Source organism: Apodemus sylvaticus, chromosome 3 (assembly GCF_947179515.1).
Source record: "Apodemus sylvaticus chromosome 3, mApoSyl1.1, whole genome shotgun sequence".
Lineage (NCBI taxonomy): Eukaryota > Metazoa > Chordata > Mammalia > Rodentia > Muridae > Apodemus > Apodemus sylvaticus.
The window spans coordinates 126,971,736-126,989,988 of NC_067474.1; the positions used below are offsets into that span (position 1 = coordinate 126,971,736).

Sequence of the window (18,253 nt, forward strand, 5' to 3'; positions counted from 1 at the left end):
TGAAAAGGTAGAGAGACAACCAGAACATCCCATTGGCAAAAGTATTTATATGGAGGTGGGTGAAAGGGTTTCCCTTCAAATCAAGAGATAAAGGTAGATTTGTTGACAAAACCTTCTCTGACCCTTGGTCAGCTCTCACCAGAGCTTATTCAGTCCTTGCTACTTTCTGGCTGAGTAGAACAGTAAGTAACAATCCAAAGGCTTCTCAGAGGGAGTGGATGCCTCCAGCCCCTATGTATAACTCTTCTAGTAGGTGACACAGATATCTGAGAATATGTCTTCAGGTATTTGGTTTTTTTTTTTTTTAAAAAACCTTCTGTTTTGATATTCTAAGAAAGATGTGCTATGCTTCTGCTTAACTATAATGAGAAAGTTCTCTATTTTTATAGAAAACATATGACTATATGGGGGAAATGTGCCTCTCGTTCAAATTGCCATATTTGGGGAAAAAATAAGCTTGTTTCTTTGGGGATCCAAATAACATAACCCATGACTGTAGAATATCTGATCACACCATGTCCTAACTGCAAACAAATTCAGCTTTGATTGGACTGTATCCTCCTAAACTCAGGATTTGGAAACTCAGCCCCCAGTATGACTGTGTTGGGATATGAGTGTCTCTGGCATGTATTTAAACCACAAAAGCTCTGCCCTCTGGAGGGTTAGTGATCCTATAAAAGTAGCTGGCAGAGTGGGCTTAGTCTGCTCTTCTCTTCTGCCACATGGAAGCAGCGTTTATCCTTAGCTGGGCCCTTATCTTTCTCTCGTGAAGACATAGCAAGAAGGGATATGAGAAATGACTGCCTGTTCTTCATACACTGTCTGGCCTCAGGTATTCTGTTAGAGCAGCCCAATACAAACTAAGACAAGTGGGGAGGAGGCACACATCCAACTCTGACTTGTAAGATGAGTGGACTCTCCATCTGAAATCAAAAACTTGAGAGATGTTCGGGCTATTTTCTTTCCACAGAAGGATCCTTTCCTCATCCCAACTTGGTGAACACCTTCTCCTCCAACTCTATGTGGCTCAAGAAGCTATTTCCTCTGTAAAGTTTTTCCAGAACACTCACTCATTAGCCACACTTTCTCCTGAGTCTTAATATACTTCCCTCATAACAGTAGCTGAAAGGCTTGTGTCCACTCTTCTGAGTCCCCAAATGGCACTGTAGAATGTGGGATGGAGGGTGAGAGGTATGGGGAAAAGCGTCAAAAAGGAGTGAAGAAAAGTAAAGAGAGAAGAAAGAAACACAATGAGCAAGGAGGAAAGAAAGAAGGGGAAGGAAGAATAAAGGGACAGACACAGGATCCCTGACTTTGCTCTTCTGCTCCCTTCTCCTCTTCTCCAGCTTGCTCTGAAGGAAGCAGGTAGGAGTCATCTCAATTTTCCCAGGGTAAAGTCCACCATTGCAAGGGCTGGTGAGATGGCCCGGGGAACAGGAGTACTCTTACTACTCGTGAAGACCCAGGCTTGGTTCCCAGAACCCACCAGGCAGATCTCAACCACCAGTAACTCCAGCTCCACAGTAGCTGACTCCCCCTTTTGGCTTTGCAGGTTCCTGCATGTACATGGATGGTTTACATAAACTCACGTAGAAGCCCATATTCATACAAACAAAAATAATAAATAAGTACTTATGAAAACACTTGAGATTGTATTTTAAAAAAAACAAAGCCCAAATGCTGGCACTTTGAATATTTCCTTGAAAAGTGGTAACATGTGCTCTGCCAAGTGGAAAGGCTACAGTAGTATGAATATGGCTGACCAGCCTTCCTGCACCAGGCTTTCCCCACAGCTCTTGCCAAGGAAATGAATTCTGCAGTTTTGTCTTGAAAAAGAGAAGATTGGGGAGGGTAGCACTGCTTGTCCCCAGTTAAAGGCCTGGGGATGGAGGTGGAGAAATGCAATAAGAAAATCAAACATTTGACAAATAGAGGACACCTGAAACATGCTAGAAAAACGTGTCCTAAGCCTGTCAACAAAGCTTGTCTTAAATAAGCTGAAATTGAAGACCAAAGAGGGAAATGTCTCTGTGTTCTCAGAGCAGGCTAGATGGAAAGTCAAGATGAATTTGCCAGGAAAAATAAGAGTGAGAGTAAGAATAAGACTAGGAAGAAGAAGAGGAGGAGGAGAGGGAGGAGGAGGAGGAAGGAGCAGGAGGAGAAGGAAGGAGGAGGAAAAAGAGGAGAAGAAAAAGGAGGAGGAAGAGGAGGAAGAAGAGGAGGGGAGGAGGAGGGGAGGAAGAGGAGGAGGAGAAGGATAAGGAGTTGGAGGAGAAGGGGAGGAGGAGGAGGAGGAGGAGGAGGAGGAGGGGGATGAGGAGGAGGAAGAAGAAGAAGAAGAAGAAGAAGAAGAAGAAGAAGAAGAAGAAGAAGAAGAAGAAGAAGAAGAAGAAGGAGAAGAAGAAGAAGAAGAAGAAACATTTTCCAAGAGCGTACTCTGTACCAGGACCCAGGACCTATAACCCAGTAGTTAGACATCTATCCTTACCCCTCTGGATTAGCTGACAGCCTCCTGCAGTAGATATCCCCAAGGATCAAGGCCATGTCTATTTATTGAGTGTTTAATATGTGCCCAAAGGTGCCTTAGTTTCATCACCCTTTGGTTTTTAATGAAGCAACATTAACTTTTAATTATCAAGTTAAAATGTTCCTTAGCTCTCATGGGCTTATACATTATGGCCCAGTCCCCTTTCAGCTTAAGGTTCCTTGATTATTTTTGCTTCATCTTCCCACTCAAACTGCAGCCTCCCAAAGACAATCCTGGCACTCTCTCTGCATGCAGGGTGGTCCCCACAGGGGAGAGTGAAGCAGAGGCTTCAGATATAATGAGATCTGAGTTAGAATTGCAGCTCAGCCCTAGGAGATCTTTGTGAACCACAGTCTCTGGGGCTCTTGCTCAGATCATGATCTATTTCCTTTGTGGATTGTTGAGAGTGAACAATATGAGCTAATTGTTGTGAGAATGGCTTACAAACTATATAAACGTTCAAGATACTTGTTATTGTCAATAGATTTCCTATTGAAAAAGAAAAACATGTGCACTTATCTAAGGTGGAGCCACACGCTCCTCTCTACGCTGTCGCTGCAGCACTTGCTCCTCTCCCTTGCTCCTCCAAACTGTCATCATACGTGCAACTTCAGGCAAAATGTCCATCTTTCCGACAAGGATTTAAGCTCCAAGCAGGCCATAAGCCCTGTGCCAAGCACAGCATCTGCCTGTACCATCGCTGTGTAATTGAAAAGACCATACTGAGAGTCTACAAACTTGTAGACATTTTGATAGCCATTGAATCCATTAAAACCCCATTTAACTTCACGCAATCCTGTGTGTATTAGGAATTTTGTTTTCAGTTTCCATGGGGCAAACATAGAATCTGAAAAGGAAACTGATTCTACAAATCATCAGGCACCACCTTTGTAGAACTGACACTGAGGGTCCAGTCTCTGAGCCATCTGAATCACTCTGCCTCCAGGATGCCCTTCTGTGAGCATTGTCATTGCCATGGCCATCACTGGGGCCACCATGTGGAGAGAGCAGAAATGAGGAGGTCCTACCTAACCTTGATGCCATGGTACAAACCCACCCCCCTCAGTGCCAAGCCCACTTCCTCTATGCTTCTTTTTCCAGACGTAGGGGTAAAGGAGGAAAATGGAAGCAGAATCAGTCTCTTCTTTCTTGCCCAGCCAGGCATAGGCCTCCCTAGATCCTTAGAAAGAGGATGTAGTGTGTGCAGGAACACGCAAGTCTCACTTCACTTCTAAGGAAAGCTAGACAGTAAGAGACAAATTATAGGTAGGAAAAAGGGGGGCTTCCTTCTCATCTTGCTGTGACTGGGACATTTCCCCTACTGGAAAACATCATGCTCACAGATTACCCTGGTCATGAGTTTATTCTTCTGAGACAAAAGGAGCTTACAGATGCAGAGGCTGGACTGTTTGGGATAACTTGAGATTAAAATTTCAGTCCCTGGTCAGCAAGACTTGGGGAATTTCTCAGCATTATCACTTGCAAGTTCCTTTTGCCTCAGTTTCCCATTTGACAGCAACACTTGTATAAGAGTGATGACACGACCAAACCTAGGAAGTACTCCATGAATGGCAACAGTGTCTGTGGTATGGGGGTCAGTGAAAACATGGGTTCTGGAGCCCGAGGAGGCTTGAGGTCTGCCGGTTATCACTGTGTGATGTGGGACTCCCTCTGCATGTGATTTGCATTCTGTTCCTGAGTTCCCTCATTTTTAAGCAGTGTTTCTGTCTGATAAGTTTGTGTGAGCACTGATAAGTGTCCAGCATGTAGTAAGTCTGTGTTATTATACCCTCAGTAGCTCCCCAGTGGCTCATCTTAGCACAGCCCTAACATGCACAGCGGGCAGCCACTCCCTTGCCTACCTGCTGACTGTGGCTGTGATCCCCACCTGGTACAAGTCCATCTGTTTTATTTACACCCCCCCCAGGTCTTATGATGACACCTAGCACATAAGAAATTCATACAAAATTTTCTCAAAGACCTATTAATTAATTAATTAATTAATGAGTATTTGAGTGAAAAGACTTTAAAGACCCTTTAAGACTTCAGAGGAAGGTACTAGTAACTGATAGCTTTCAGGGGACTTGTCTGTCAAAAGACCATTAGGGTTGAACATTAATCAGGAACAAGGTGTTCCCACATGGCAATGGAAGGGATGCCTGAGCCAGAGGGTGTAAGAGCACCTAAGAAGATGCAGGAGGCTCTGCTAGACTGGTAGTGTGAAACAGGGAGAGCAGGAGATAGAGTCCTAAGGCCTAGCTCTATGGATCCTGAGTCTGGCTGCCGGCTTTTCTTATGTGACCTTTCTTGCCCTTTGTAGCAGAAAATGTTCCGTCATGTTCATGACATGCCTAACAAAGAAAGACATCACCATGCCAATTCAGAAAGTTATGCCACACAAGTAGAAGGCCTTGGTACTGTTTGGTTCATTTGACTGTCTTCTGAGACATGCCCTTGACACCTTGGCCAAGCAGGTTTCAAACCTGGTCTCTAATGACCCTTATACCTTATGCTACAGGTGTGTACCAATGTGTCCAGCTGCTTGGCTAGTAAGTAGTCTTTAAAATTTCCAACTTTCAGAAAGATTTCCACCTTTAAAATAACTAACTGGAAGATATGTCAACTGATTTTAAGTATTTTAGTTGTTGGTTGTTTGTTGGCCTGAGTACAAGAATAACATCTTGGGACTGAATCTTAGCTGGGAAGTTGTCAGGGTGTTCTGGAACACTTGTCACTCATTCTGTGCACACACTCACCTCAAAGTCTCCTTGAGTATCTGGGGCCAGTCATGCCTACACATGTAGTTCTTCAGCGTAGAGGGGAAGGAGCCTTTGTGCCACATGCTTGGCTCTGATCGCATGCTTGGCTATGATCGAGCAATTGCTTGCTAGATTGCAAGTTTCTGAGGACAGAAAAAACAGAAAGGAGCCTTGTCAGTCTCCTAGGTTCCCATCTCACGCTTTGTTCCTCCATCTGCTAAACAGGAATGTTAACAGAATTCACCCTTCTCAGTCTATCATTGCCCAAATCCAACCCCTTCTCAACTAAAGCCCCTTTGCCCTTCCAGAACCCTAGCTCCCTAGGTCTTTCTCCATTTGACTGAATATGTGATAAACACTAAAGAAGTCCCCAGTGTGAAGGATTCAACACGGTGTCAGAGTACCAAGCTCAGACTTTGGCTTGTGCAGACTGAGACAAAGCAGCTCAGAATGCAGAATGAAAACTCAGTTCCTCCCTTGTGTCCAAAACAAAATGAACTCCACACTAAATTATGTTGCAAATATGCCCCGAGGTAGTTTTAATTTTATTGGCACTGATTTTAATTTACTCTTTAGGCCCCTGATTGCAGGATGAGCTGTTGGCTGCTGGAGAGGGGACAGCCCTTCATCACTTGGTTTTAATTAAGGTTCTTAAGTTTGGAAGGAAAGAACAGAGATGTCCCTTCGCCTACTTCTGTTCTCATTCCCAAGTTATAATTAAGGGCCCGCATCTGCGACAGATCCCTTGCTCTTTGTAGCATGGCCACAGAACTAAGACATTTGATTGCTAAACCAGGGAAAAAAAGACCCCCACATAAACTTGAAGAAGCATTCTGTCATTCATTAATTCACTTGTCCATTCATGAACTGGTTTCTCATTTCTTCCTTCATTGAGCTTTAATAACAGTCTCTATACTAGCATTAGTTCTGATCCTGTGGGTTTTATAAAATTTATAATATATGATTCCTCCCTCAAAGATCTCACATCCAAGTGAGAGATGGAAATAAAGAATTACAAGATCATGGAGGGGACTAATCACTTAGCCAGAGGCACAAAATAAGGTCTTTGGGGAGATGGTACACTACTAGGAATTAAACCCAGAGCCTTGTCTCTCTCTCTCTCTCTCTCTCTCTCTCTCTCTCTCTCTCTCTCTCTCTCTCTCTCTCTCTCTCTCTCTCTCTCTCTCCTCTTTTCATTTTTAGACAATAGTTCCCTCAGTTGCCTGTGCTGGCCCCAAATTTGTGATCCTCACAGCCCCACCTCTTAAGTATCTGGGATGACAGGTGTGTACCACCATCATATGCAGCAAAACAAAGCATTCTAAACCAAGATTTTGTACTAATCAAAATGAATAATACTAGCGTCTAAAACAATTCCCTATTTTTAGTGACTGTGACATACTCACGGTTCACATTCCTGGCATGGCAGCCAGATGCAGGCCTCCCGGCCACTTTTATGTAAGTATTGATTCAGGGACATGGGTGAGTGAAACACAACAGGAGTGCTCCTAGGTGTGGTTTAAGAGAAAATTTTTATTATAGATGTGAAGGGTCCAGACTGAAGTGGGCCATGAAAGAGAGAGAGAGAGTTAAAGAATAAAAGAAGGGAAAGAGAGCAAACAGGATGCATGGGGCCCGAAGAAGCATGTAGTCAAAATGGCTGAGCTGCACAGCAAAGATAAGCTGGGAACGGGATGCCTGTCCCTGCTCAGGAGAGACGCGGGATGAGAAGTGCGGGGCTGGGTGAGCCACAGGTGCTGAGTAAGACTTGTCCCCGAATTCCTTTGGGACCTGACAGTAGGCTTCTTTTTTTTCTTATGGCCCTATAATTTTTACAAGTACTTTCCATAAAGTAGGAGAATGTGGTTGACTGTATGCAAATCTAATGGCCTGCCCCATCATGGCAGTGTCCTTTGTTGCCTGCATCCTGTTTGATTCCACCTGAATAGGAAGAGAAAGTGGGAACTGTCTTCCTTGTCCCCTCCCCCCGAAAAAGAAAACAGGACAGGCAAGCACCTGTTCAGCTTATGCCTTACATTTCAAGGTTGGGAAGAGTTAACTAGGTAAAAATGTAGAGACAGTATCCAGGCAGAGGAATAGTGTGTGTGGGTTCAGAGATAAAGATGATGGACCCAGTGGTTCAAGGTTCTCTGGGTAGCTCCATGTAGCAGAAAATGATGAGGGCTGATTCTGATGAGGGACCAGATCATGCAGGGGTCTTAAAGCATATCCACGGGATTGGATCTCTGTCCTGTAAGTAATGAGGAACTGGAGACCAGGGCTGGGTCTCTGTCCTGTAAGCAATAAAGAACTGAGGGGCTGTCTGAACTAGATCCACAGAAGTGTTTGCTCATGAAAAGGCCACTTTAAAACAGCAAGGGACTCTATTAAGAAGTGATTATAAGAGTAGACTGACTGATCAAGAGAAGATGAAAATTTGAATCAGACCTGGGTCCCTCTCCAAGGAAATCATAGGAAATCCCGTCTATCACCTAGACTGACTAACAAGTACAGGCCATCAAGGCCCAGCCAAGAAACTACATAGAAAATGAGTGAGTTACATTAATTGATAATGAAAGAATTAATGAAAAGCGTAATGAAGGCTCTTTGTGTCTCATCCATTCACCATTATTTTCCATTTATGTCTATAATATTTTTATTAACAATTTCATGCGTGCATTTAATGTATTTTGATCATACTCACCACTGACTCTTCTCCTAAATCCTCCCACACCTTCTCATTCCCTCTTTCCTTTTTTAATAACACACTGAATTCAATTTGTACTGCCCATACTCTCTTGGATGTAGGGCCATCCACTGGAACATGGGTGACCTATGCTATTAAAGAAAACTGATGCTTCCTTCCCTGTCCACGCTAGGGTGTTAACTGCTTTGATCTTGTATGGTCTTGGGCAGGTAACTAAGCTGCTGGGAGTTCCTAACTACAGATGACACTGTTTTGCTCTACTCCTTCCCAACCTTTGGCTCTTACAGTCTTACTGGCCCCTCTTCATTAATGGTTCCTAAATGTCCGGGATAGCTGGGAGTGATATAGAGGCCCTTTTTGTGGTTGAGCATCCCAGGCATTTATTCTTTTCACACTGGCCAATTGTGAGTTCCTCAACCAATAACTCCTGACTCCACAAAAAAATATTTCTATGATGAGGTCTGAGAACTGCACTAATCTCAGAGTACAGAGCTAGGAATTCAGTGGGAAGTTGGAGACTTTTAGAAACAGCAGAATAAAGCCAGCAGTGGAGGCACACTCTGAAGGCTGAGGCGGGCAGATCTCTGAGTTCAGGACCTGCCTGGTCTACAGAGTGAGTTCCGGGACAGCCAGGGCTACACAAAGAAACCTCATCTTGAAAAGTCAAAAAAAAAAAAAAAGAAGAAAGAAAGAAAGAAAGAAAGAAAGAAAGAAAGAAAGAAAGAAAGAAAGAAAGAAAGAAAGAAAGAAAGAAAGAAAAGAAAGAGCAGAATAATTAAATGTGGTTCACCCTTGAGAGCTGCTCAAGCATAGGTTCTTGTCAAGTACTGTGCATGTATTTCCTTATGTGAAGTGAACCTCAAATCCAATCAAAAAACAGTGGCTACCTTCATAACATTACTGTGATGGTCATATTGTAACTCACAGTACTCACAGCTGGGTACGAAGGTGGTGATATTTTCCTTCAGCAGCCTACATAGCATGTTCTGGTACTAGGAAAGCTGTCCAACAGGGGCAAAGCTTACAGCTTGGTTTCTCCATGTCGTGTGTTCAAAATGTTTGGTGCCTTCAGCAATAGAATCTCACCATCAAGTTCTTGTGGGCGGCCAAGAGCAACGACAATAGCCTATATGATTTTGGGAGTCTTCAGGACACCCGAACCAACAACTTCAAGAGAGTATCTCAAGTCTAGCACTGGATGATTCCAGTTAAACTCCTTTAAATGAACATAGATACATACATATATGCATACATACATACAAACATATAAATAATATTCCTAGTGAATAATAAGTTCTGTACAGCTTTTTCAAACATCCCTGGTGTTAGTTATTCCTTTGCACCCCCTCCTCTTTCATACCAACTGACGCATCTAAACTCAAATGAAAATACTTAAAGGTAAGCAAAGGAACAGGAGACAAAAGAAACAATGAAAGAAGTCATGTCAGAACTTCCAAATGAAAAAGATAATAAATGCGATTACATTAAGGAAAAAAAATATTTAAAAGTTCTTTCATGGAGGGGTGGTTCTAGTAAAAGTAATATAAAAAGAAAAGAATGACAAAATATTTTATATAAACCAAAAGAGTGAATTTGTGTAATATGCAGCTTCTTATAAATCAATAAGTCTCACACACACACACACAGAGAGAGAGAGAGAGAGAGAGAGAGAGAGAGAGAGAGAGCCTAGTAATTTAATTCTAAAATGGGCAAAGAAAATGAGCAATCATTTCACTGAAAATGCAAATAATTCTTACACATATGAAAAGAAGTTTAACTAGATAATAAAAGATAATTGCACTAACAGAAATTCACATTAAAACTAATCTTAGATATCACTTTCTACCCATCAAAATGATAAATTTCAAAAAGTAAAAATGTACCAATGCTGTCAAGGTGATTAGGTCCTGATACACTGTTGGGAGTGTATCAGATTTTCTAAGGGAACCTGCCAGTATTTATTAGAATTGCATTTGTATGTGTGTGTATATATGTGTGTGCATGTGTGTGTGTGTGTGTGTGTGTGTATGCATGTGATCTTAGTGATTCCATTTCTGTGAATCAAGCATATAACTGTATCCGCTACATGCTTGTAAATGTATAAACTGTTGTGTATGCAAAGTCCATCATCAAAGCACAGAAAAAAAGTAACAGAAAAAGACTGGAAACTTTTCTCAAATCATCTGTCTACCTCATCTGTCAGTGGGACCTTATGTGTCCATCAGGGAGGGAGTTGATTAGCTGTGAAAAAGAATGAAGCAACATTTTGTTGGAAAATAAAAAAAACATACTCCTAAGGCATAGAAGGAAAGAAAAAAAAGAAAAGACCTGAACAATAAGATTAAGGTGTTACCACTTTGCAATGTGAACACTATTTCCTTGTTTATACACGGACTGCCTCTGGAAGAATTCGTGCTGACCTGATAGAAATACTGTATGTTTGATTGCAGGATGGGGTAGAAGGGATATTTTCCACTGTAAAATATTACATGACTTTTAACCTCTGAACCATATGTGTCAATCAATGAAAATTCACCTGCTGGTAATTTAAAGTGAAGTCACATTAGCCACCCAGTGTAAGAATGTGAGATTTGTAGGACAACTCATATGATACCAAAGTGGCTGTCAGTGGGACCTGGCCCTAATCCTTTCTCCGTCACTGGCTTGCCAGCCAGCCCAGCACAAATGTCTCCACTATGATCTGATCAGAGACAGGTCAAAGGGACTGGTTTCCATGGCTTCTCTGTCTCTGATAAAAATTGCAGTAAGAGATATAAATTGTAGTTTTTCCTCACACATTTCTCAAATCATCTGTCTACCTCTTCCTTTCCTCTGCAGCTCATCATAAGCTCAGAGGAAAAGACAGACAATTGAAGAAAATAAAATTCCAAAGATGACTTTTATGGGGCTCCTGTTGGATCATTGCGTATTCCTCCTCCAAAGCCTAAAATGATGAGTTTAATATCACACAGAGAACTGCATCTTGTTGCTCTCAGAAGAGAGTGCATGCTACCCAGAGAGCCAGGAGCTCAGCAAGACATAATTCTTCACTCCAACTCTGAGGCAAATGAAATGACAGCCATCAAGCCCACATTCTAGAAGCAACATGAATTTTATTTGGAAGTAACTTCATTAGAAAGTGTCCCAAGGAGGGTGAATCCTCCCACATGTGGACTTCCTCTTCTCTACTACCAGGACTACAAACCAGAATGAAGATGGCTAGGTGACCAATATGGCTAGTGTTATGGCTAATGACAAGTCAGTTTTCTCAAGAGTAAAGAAAGAGTCCTGGGCATTAGTCCTATTATTCTGTAAGCTAAGGCAAATATTTTTCACATTTAGGTCTTTGTAATAATAATAATAATAATAATAATAATAATTACATGTCATATAATAATAATTACAATTATTATTATATGACATGTAAAAAGAGGAGAATCATTATATTAGAGAGACACTGACAATTTAATGTACTAAAAGTCCTCTAGTTTCTGTTAGTCTGTCGTGGTACCTGGTGTCATCTCCTGGTGTCTTTTGTACCGTCATTCTGCTGATAGTCCTGAGCATCCTGTACTTATAGACACTAAGTCCTTATAGACAACTCTCCACTTTCAGGGAATTTAATAAATAATGCCATATCAAGTTAAGAAGTATCTTAACCGTGTAAGCAGACAGTCTCAGCAATGTCATTTACAGATTACAAAGACTCCCCAACCAGAAACTGTTCCTTTGTTATTGGGGAAAAGATAAGACATTGTGACAAAAGGTTAAATGAAAGAGCTAATTAAGACATCATGAATAAAGCTTCTAGAATGGAGACTAACATGCCTAGGATACACATGAAATAATGACAATTCTTACTCCTAGGTTTGCTTCCTAATATAACTCTAAGCGCCAAAATACATATTTCTCAGATTCAAAATACCCCCACCCCAATTATTATCTAGGGCTGGTGAAGTCACTATAGCCACCACTTCCAAAATACACACTAAATATATTTGTCCCAATTACCCACAGAGCAATGTAGTCCTAAACTCTCCCTCATCAAGGAAATTTCTCTTTGCAACAGATGGAGACCATTATAGAAAACCACGACCAATCAAAATTCAGAGTCATGGAGTCCCAGTGGATACTTCCACGAAACATTCCAACACTTAATGCTCAGGGAATAGCAGAAGAGGGGGCAGAAAGATTTGAAGAGCCAGAGGATCAGGGCATTTTCTGAGAGATTGTGTCTCCTAGTAATATCAGCAGCTACCCCATAAAGACTCACCGACATGGCTGCCTAAACATGAGCTGGACAAGGACAACAGACATGCCAAAGTGAACCAGGGCAATGACTTTTCTCCTATACAAATAACTACAGGCAACTAAGGTATCTTTGGAGTAAGAGAAATGGTCTTCCATGGGGAAAAGCACACAAATACATATATGTATGCAAGAAATGACAATTAATGTAAAAACAGAATATGAATTTGAAAGATAGCAGGGAGAGATATATGGGAGACTTAGGAGGTAGGAAAAGTAATTGTAACTTTAAAATTAAAAGAAAGGTTTTTTTTTTTTTTTAATCCTGAGGCTCAAAGTAGGAGCACCATTTACCCCCAGACTCTTTAGTTAGAAATGGAAGTTAAGACAAAAATCACAGGAATGCCCAATTTAAACACAATGATTTCCTGGAAGGTATTTCTTATTAGTCAGATAATAACTTCTCAAAATGCCTAATCATGTTCTATGTAAGTAACTTAGTTGAAAATACAACAAACCCCTCACTTCTTGGAGACTTCTAAAAGACAGATGCTACCAGTAACGTTTCCTGGCACTGAGGAGACATTAGTTAAAAATGAACAGAAATTGATCCTCGTCTGTCTTCTGCCCTCCAATCACACTGCAAATAGCTGCCAACTCTATTGACAGGGAAAAAGAAGAAGAAGCCAGCTAGAAAGGTTGTGCGCAGTGTGGCCTCCTTTAAGGCAGCTCTGCCAGCCCAGCCTTCTCATTTGTTATTCTTTCTTTCAACAGAAAACAAGCCTGGAGTTCTATATTGACATCCACGCCCACTCCACCATGATGAATGGCTTCATGTATGGCAATATCTTTGAGGATGAGGAACGGTTCCAAAGGCAGTCCATTTTTCCAAAACTCCTTTGCCAGAATGCCGAGGACTTCTCCTATGTAAGTGCTAAGTTCTCAGGTAGCCAGTCCCAACCCCAGAATGCCTCAGTACCTCTTCCTGCCACACGTCCTTCTCCTTCAGGTTCATTTTCATTTGGCCTGACAGGGTATTATTTGGCCTGTCTGGTCACCTAGTGTTTGTTTAGTGTGTCTGACTCCAACATTAACAAAGCAAAAATACCTATCAAGTAGTCTGCTGGTTTCCTGCCTAGCCTGTGGTCTGTTTTCACTTGCCCAAGTTCTTCCAGCGGGAGAACAATCTGTCTGCTCAAGGCATTATACACCCACCATTCTCATCTTCCATGACTTTCTTGGCCCCAATTTCTTTGTCAGTAATTGGTGAGTATATTTCTTTTTACCTGGCCTGCACTACTGCTTCCTGGGAAGACATATGCAGCTATAGATATGAAAGTCCCTTGCAGGCAGAAGAGACCTCAACAACCTTCAGAGACATCCAAGGTGGGTGGGATAGGCTGGGAGGAGGAAATTATAAACTGTGTAGCACAAAGCAACATCAGAAAGGAGCAGAGAGAGAAGTTGAGGAGAGACATCAGCATGCACTGATTGGATATTGGGATGGTTTTGCTCATTGTTCCTTTGTTTTGATACTAAATCTCTGGGCCTTGTTATTGCCATGTGGCAGTTGGGAAGAGGCCCACAGAGGTCATGGCAATTTTTGAAGTTGATGAGCTGAGAACTCACCTGCTCATTGCTTCAGGCTGGACATTAGTGAGGATGATGAATTTCTGTATGTGGTAAGATGCATTGTGAATTGCAGTCTTTGGATGACAGGTGGGGAAAGGAGGTTTGGAGGTTGTTTAGCACAGTCCTTTTTTATATCCAAGAGAATCCTTTGGACCAGAAAAGTTGAGGATCTATTGCAAAGTCATCTAGAATTCAGGATATAGAATTAAACAGGTACCTGCCCATTAGCAACTATGAGACAAAAGCATTTGTTTGTGTAGGAACCTGCAGAGCCTTTGCAACAGTGGTAATTTCAGAGGAGCTGTAGCCTCTATTTTGTTGGAAGGTGTGCCATAGGTCTGAGGTGCTCACAGGAGTTAAGCTTCCTGGATATACAGAACAGACATCATGTGGGCCTTGGCTCTGGTTCTGGTAATGTTTCTGTATCCCAGTTTCCTTGGGAGCTCTGGGCTGCCCTCAAGGCCATCTATCCCAGTCCCATTCTTGTCTCTTCTCTCTCAAGAACTGCCTCCAAAATGGGAGAGTTATGTTTTACCACATAGATTTCAAAGTCTTTGCACTGGAGATTCTATAACCTGTTAGACTTTCCTTCAGTTCTACTACACAGACAGGAAAACTGAGGGCAGCTGATAGCTGTCAAATAGTGGGAAGCAAAACTTATGTGTCTGAACAGAAGACCTAAGTCGAGTCTGCTTCCTTCTTTGCTTACCCTAACAGGTGCTGTCAACATTGTACAAAAGGAGCATCCTTGATCTCCCAGTCTTATGTTGGACATGAACTCACTTCTCTCTAATGAGATGGGGAACATAGAGATGCCTGGAACCACTAAGTCCAGGTTTCATATCTATACTGATTTGCTTACCTGTACATTTGTGAGCCTCAGTTTCCTCATCTACAGAGAAATGAAGCATGAACACCTATTTCACCGGGTTCTTTTAAAACTAAAACATGAGACCACCACTGTGGGAATAGTATCATGAAGTTGAACGTTTAATTCTGACTATGATCATAGAATAGTGTATGTGCCCCTATCTGCTTTTCACTCCTTCTCCAGTCCCACTCAGATTCTTACAGGAAGCTGTGCCCCAGGAACCCTGATGGATGCTTTCAATTATATTTGTTGACTAACCAGTTCTCACACTAACCGAGATGGTAAAGCAGATCCCACTTATCAGATGAGGAAGCTAAGAACTAGAGGCATACGGTTTGTTCATCATCTAAAAGCTAGTGTGAGCCATCCAGGTCTGATTCTCTGTCTCTTCCCAACTCTATCTTTCACAGACTAGCACATCCTTCAACCGGGATGCTGTGAAAGCAGGAACTGGCCGGCGCTTCCTTGGCGGGCTTCTGGATCACACATCATACTGCTATACCCTAGAGGTTTCCTTCTACAGCTACATCATTGGGGGTACTACAGCTGCAGTGCCCTACACTGAAGAAGCCTGTATCCTTGCCAGATCCCCACTATATCTAGATCAGCCTTCATCTAGCTGGGAGCATCAAACTTGGGAGGATTTTCTAGGTAGGTCCGAGTTTGATTGCCAGCTAAGGAAAGTGCTAGACTCTGGGGTGAGGAGGAATGTGGAAGATTCTATTGGTGGTGTCTCTGTTCTGTTTGGTTTGTCTATGATCTTCCCAGGACCTTCATATGGACCTAGAAATCTTACCTCCTGCTTCTAGGCCCCAAATCTTCCTTAGGCCCCAGGGCCCATGTCCTTCCCACTGCTTCTGCATCTCTGTCTTTCCCAGGTACCACCACACCTGCACGTCCTAGCTTCTGCTCCCTCACATTCTCTTTACTCACCATTTTCTTTGCCTTTCTTCTCTCCTTTCCACCTTTCTTCTCTCCCCTCCCTCCCTCTTATTTTTCTTCTCACCCCTTTTCTCTTTTCTTCTGACCTTCCATCTTCCCTGCTCCACCTACCCACCCCCCACCTTTTACATCTACCACCCTACTTTTGATAAACTGCAGCTTCTAAAAAGATTGTCTTAAGTTTACCATGGTGAAAACTGGGGCTACTTTCTACCTTGCTTGATTTCTTTGTGCAGGAAATGTATTCACAACATTTGCTTATCGCAAACTCGCTTTATTGGGTCTGTGATGTTCTGATAGAACTCGTTAATTTTTATCCTTTGAGTTTTAAATTGATTCATTTCTCTTTTCTAAACTTGTCTTTTCCTCAGAGAAAGAACTATAGTTGAGAATGTTTGAAACAAGAAAGAGATGGTATAAATTATGAACACAGCTGTCTCTCAATGTTCCAAGATGGTTCCCCTTCCTCAAATTAAAGTGCTCACACTAGCCATTTGTAACTCTTGGTGAATAGCCATAGAGTTCCTACTGTAAACTGTGGAGGGGGGGAGTGGATGGGGGACATCTCATATGCTAGTGGCATGAGTTAGGGTCCAGCCTACTGAAGTTTTAGTGATCCTCAGTTACTTTTCTGGGATCTTAAGAGGCCCAGGTGATAGCCTCATAGGGAGAGGTTAGCAAGGAGTAGGCCAGGTGGTAGACCAGTGTATCAGACTTCCTAGAGCCTTAGAGAGATCATGATGAGATGGATGCTCTGCCCATCTGGATGCTCATCATGTCTGGATGCTCTACCCACAGACACCAAGACTGAGCCCATCACCTTAGAAAGTGATATGATATCTTCTGGCTTAGCAAGGCTGACAAAGTAGTCTCTGCTATGAGGCAGAGGAGCCATGGCTTCCCAAATCTAGCCATTCTTAAAATGCCCCTTGCCACCCTCTCCTGCCAGCATTTGGTGGTGTGATCCTCCAACTCCTTAAAGGCACAGGTGAAGGTCGATACCACGCCACACCTACTTTGCTCTCCTTCAGTATTGTGGCAAAGGAGGTTATAGGAATTGTTTAGAAGAGATTTGAGCTTAAGGATTAAAGTGGATTCTGAACTCAAGATGCAGACTGCTCTGGAAGATGCCTCAGCTGGCTTTTCATTGTTTTCTGGCATCTGATTTTATGGGTTCTCCCACCTTTCTATCAGCATGGTTTGTCGATAGAAAGTATCTTTACTGAAAACAACAAACAAACAAAACAACAAAAAACAACAACAAAACCCTTCCTCAGCTCACAGTTTCTGTCTCTTAACACCCAATTCTTCACCAAAAATAAATACGTGTTAGTATGCCAGGAATCACAACCAGCACCTGGGGTAAAGTACTAGAGAAGAGAGCACTCTAAGCCTTTTGTTCTACTGGGGAGACAGAAGAGAGAACAGAATTAAAGTATGCACAATAAGCTCAGTGATAAATTCCAGAAGATTAAGGGACACTTACATTTAAAAGAAGTATATGTATATCAGCATGGTAGCACACACCTGTAATCCCAGCACACTGGATACAAAGGTGGAAAGATCATGAGTTTCAGGCTAGCCTGGGCTACAAAACAAATTCAAAGATAGTCCACAAGAACTTCAAAAGCCAATGCTGCCATAACTACTGATGATAATGATAATGGTGCATATGTGTGAATGTCTGTGTGAGTATGTGTGTGAGATAGTGAATGTGTATGAGTGTGTGTGTGTATGTGTGTGTGTGTGTGTGTGTGTGTGTGTGTGAGAGAGAGAGAGAGAGAGAGAGAGAGAGAGAGAGAGAGAGAGGGAGAGAGAGCCCAACTACAGATCAGGTCAAGTTCTAAAGAGTAGCAGTCTTTAAACTCAGGTAAAGCCTCCTCAAAGACCATGTCAACTGACTTTTAATACTGGGCAGGAGTTAGTCCAATGGGATTGGAATACATTACTGAAGGGAAGGAGGAACTGTGTGTGATGCAGGGATAATTGCCAACCAGGCAAGGAGGAAAAGTATACATGTATAACAAGGAGATGGCTGATCTGGTTTGGACATAGGCCTTCAGATCTAGGAGATAGGTCTAAATTCGCAGACTGAAAGCAATTCAAACTTGAATAGTAGGTAATGAAGAACAACAGATGTTTGTAAATAGTGGGAAGTCACTCGGGCTGTACTAAGGCAGGGACATTCGGGAAGGGGTTAGTGGGACTATCCACATGAGAGCTGCTTCAGGCCAATATTAGGTGATGGCTACAGAATATTTTAATGTGGAGCTGAGATGATGCAGGGATAATTGCATTAGTGTTCACAGGAGCTAGAGACTGGAGGGTCCGTGGTAAGTGGAGAGGCTATGCTTCAGCTTTGCAGTTCCTGGAGCTCCCCTGCTGTTAGGGGAGAAGAGGAGCACAGGACTATGCCAGGGAAGCACAAGTCAGTTTGGTAAATTCCAAGGTAATTTAACCTGGTTCCGCTTTGATATACATTTTTTTCAAGACTCGTCTCATAACAGAGGGAGAGCAGCCAGACAGATTGTGATCTTTGTTGGCTGCTTGCTCTGTGTCCCAGTCAG

The 18,253-nt window shown here is 42.4% G+C and overlaps 1 protein-coding gene across 1 annotated transcript in view; it reads left to right on the forward strand.

Annotated features, from left to right (window-relative positions):
- Agbl4 (AGBL carboxypeptidase 4) overlaps positions 1 to 18,253 on the forward strand; it is a 1,251,089-nt gene that overhangs the window by 1,188,738 nt on the left and 44,098 nt on the right. The window contains exons 10-11 of the mRNA XM_052175823.1: positions 13,016 to 13,168; positions 15,155 to 15,317. Coding sequence (XP_052031783.1) covers positions 13,016 to 13,168; positions 15,155 to 15,317 — 316 coding nt within the window. The remainder of the gene's footprint in view (positions 1 to 13,015; positions 13,169 to 15,154; positions 15,318 to 18,253) is intronic.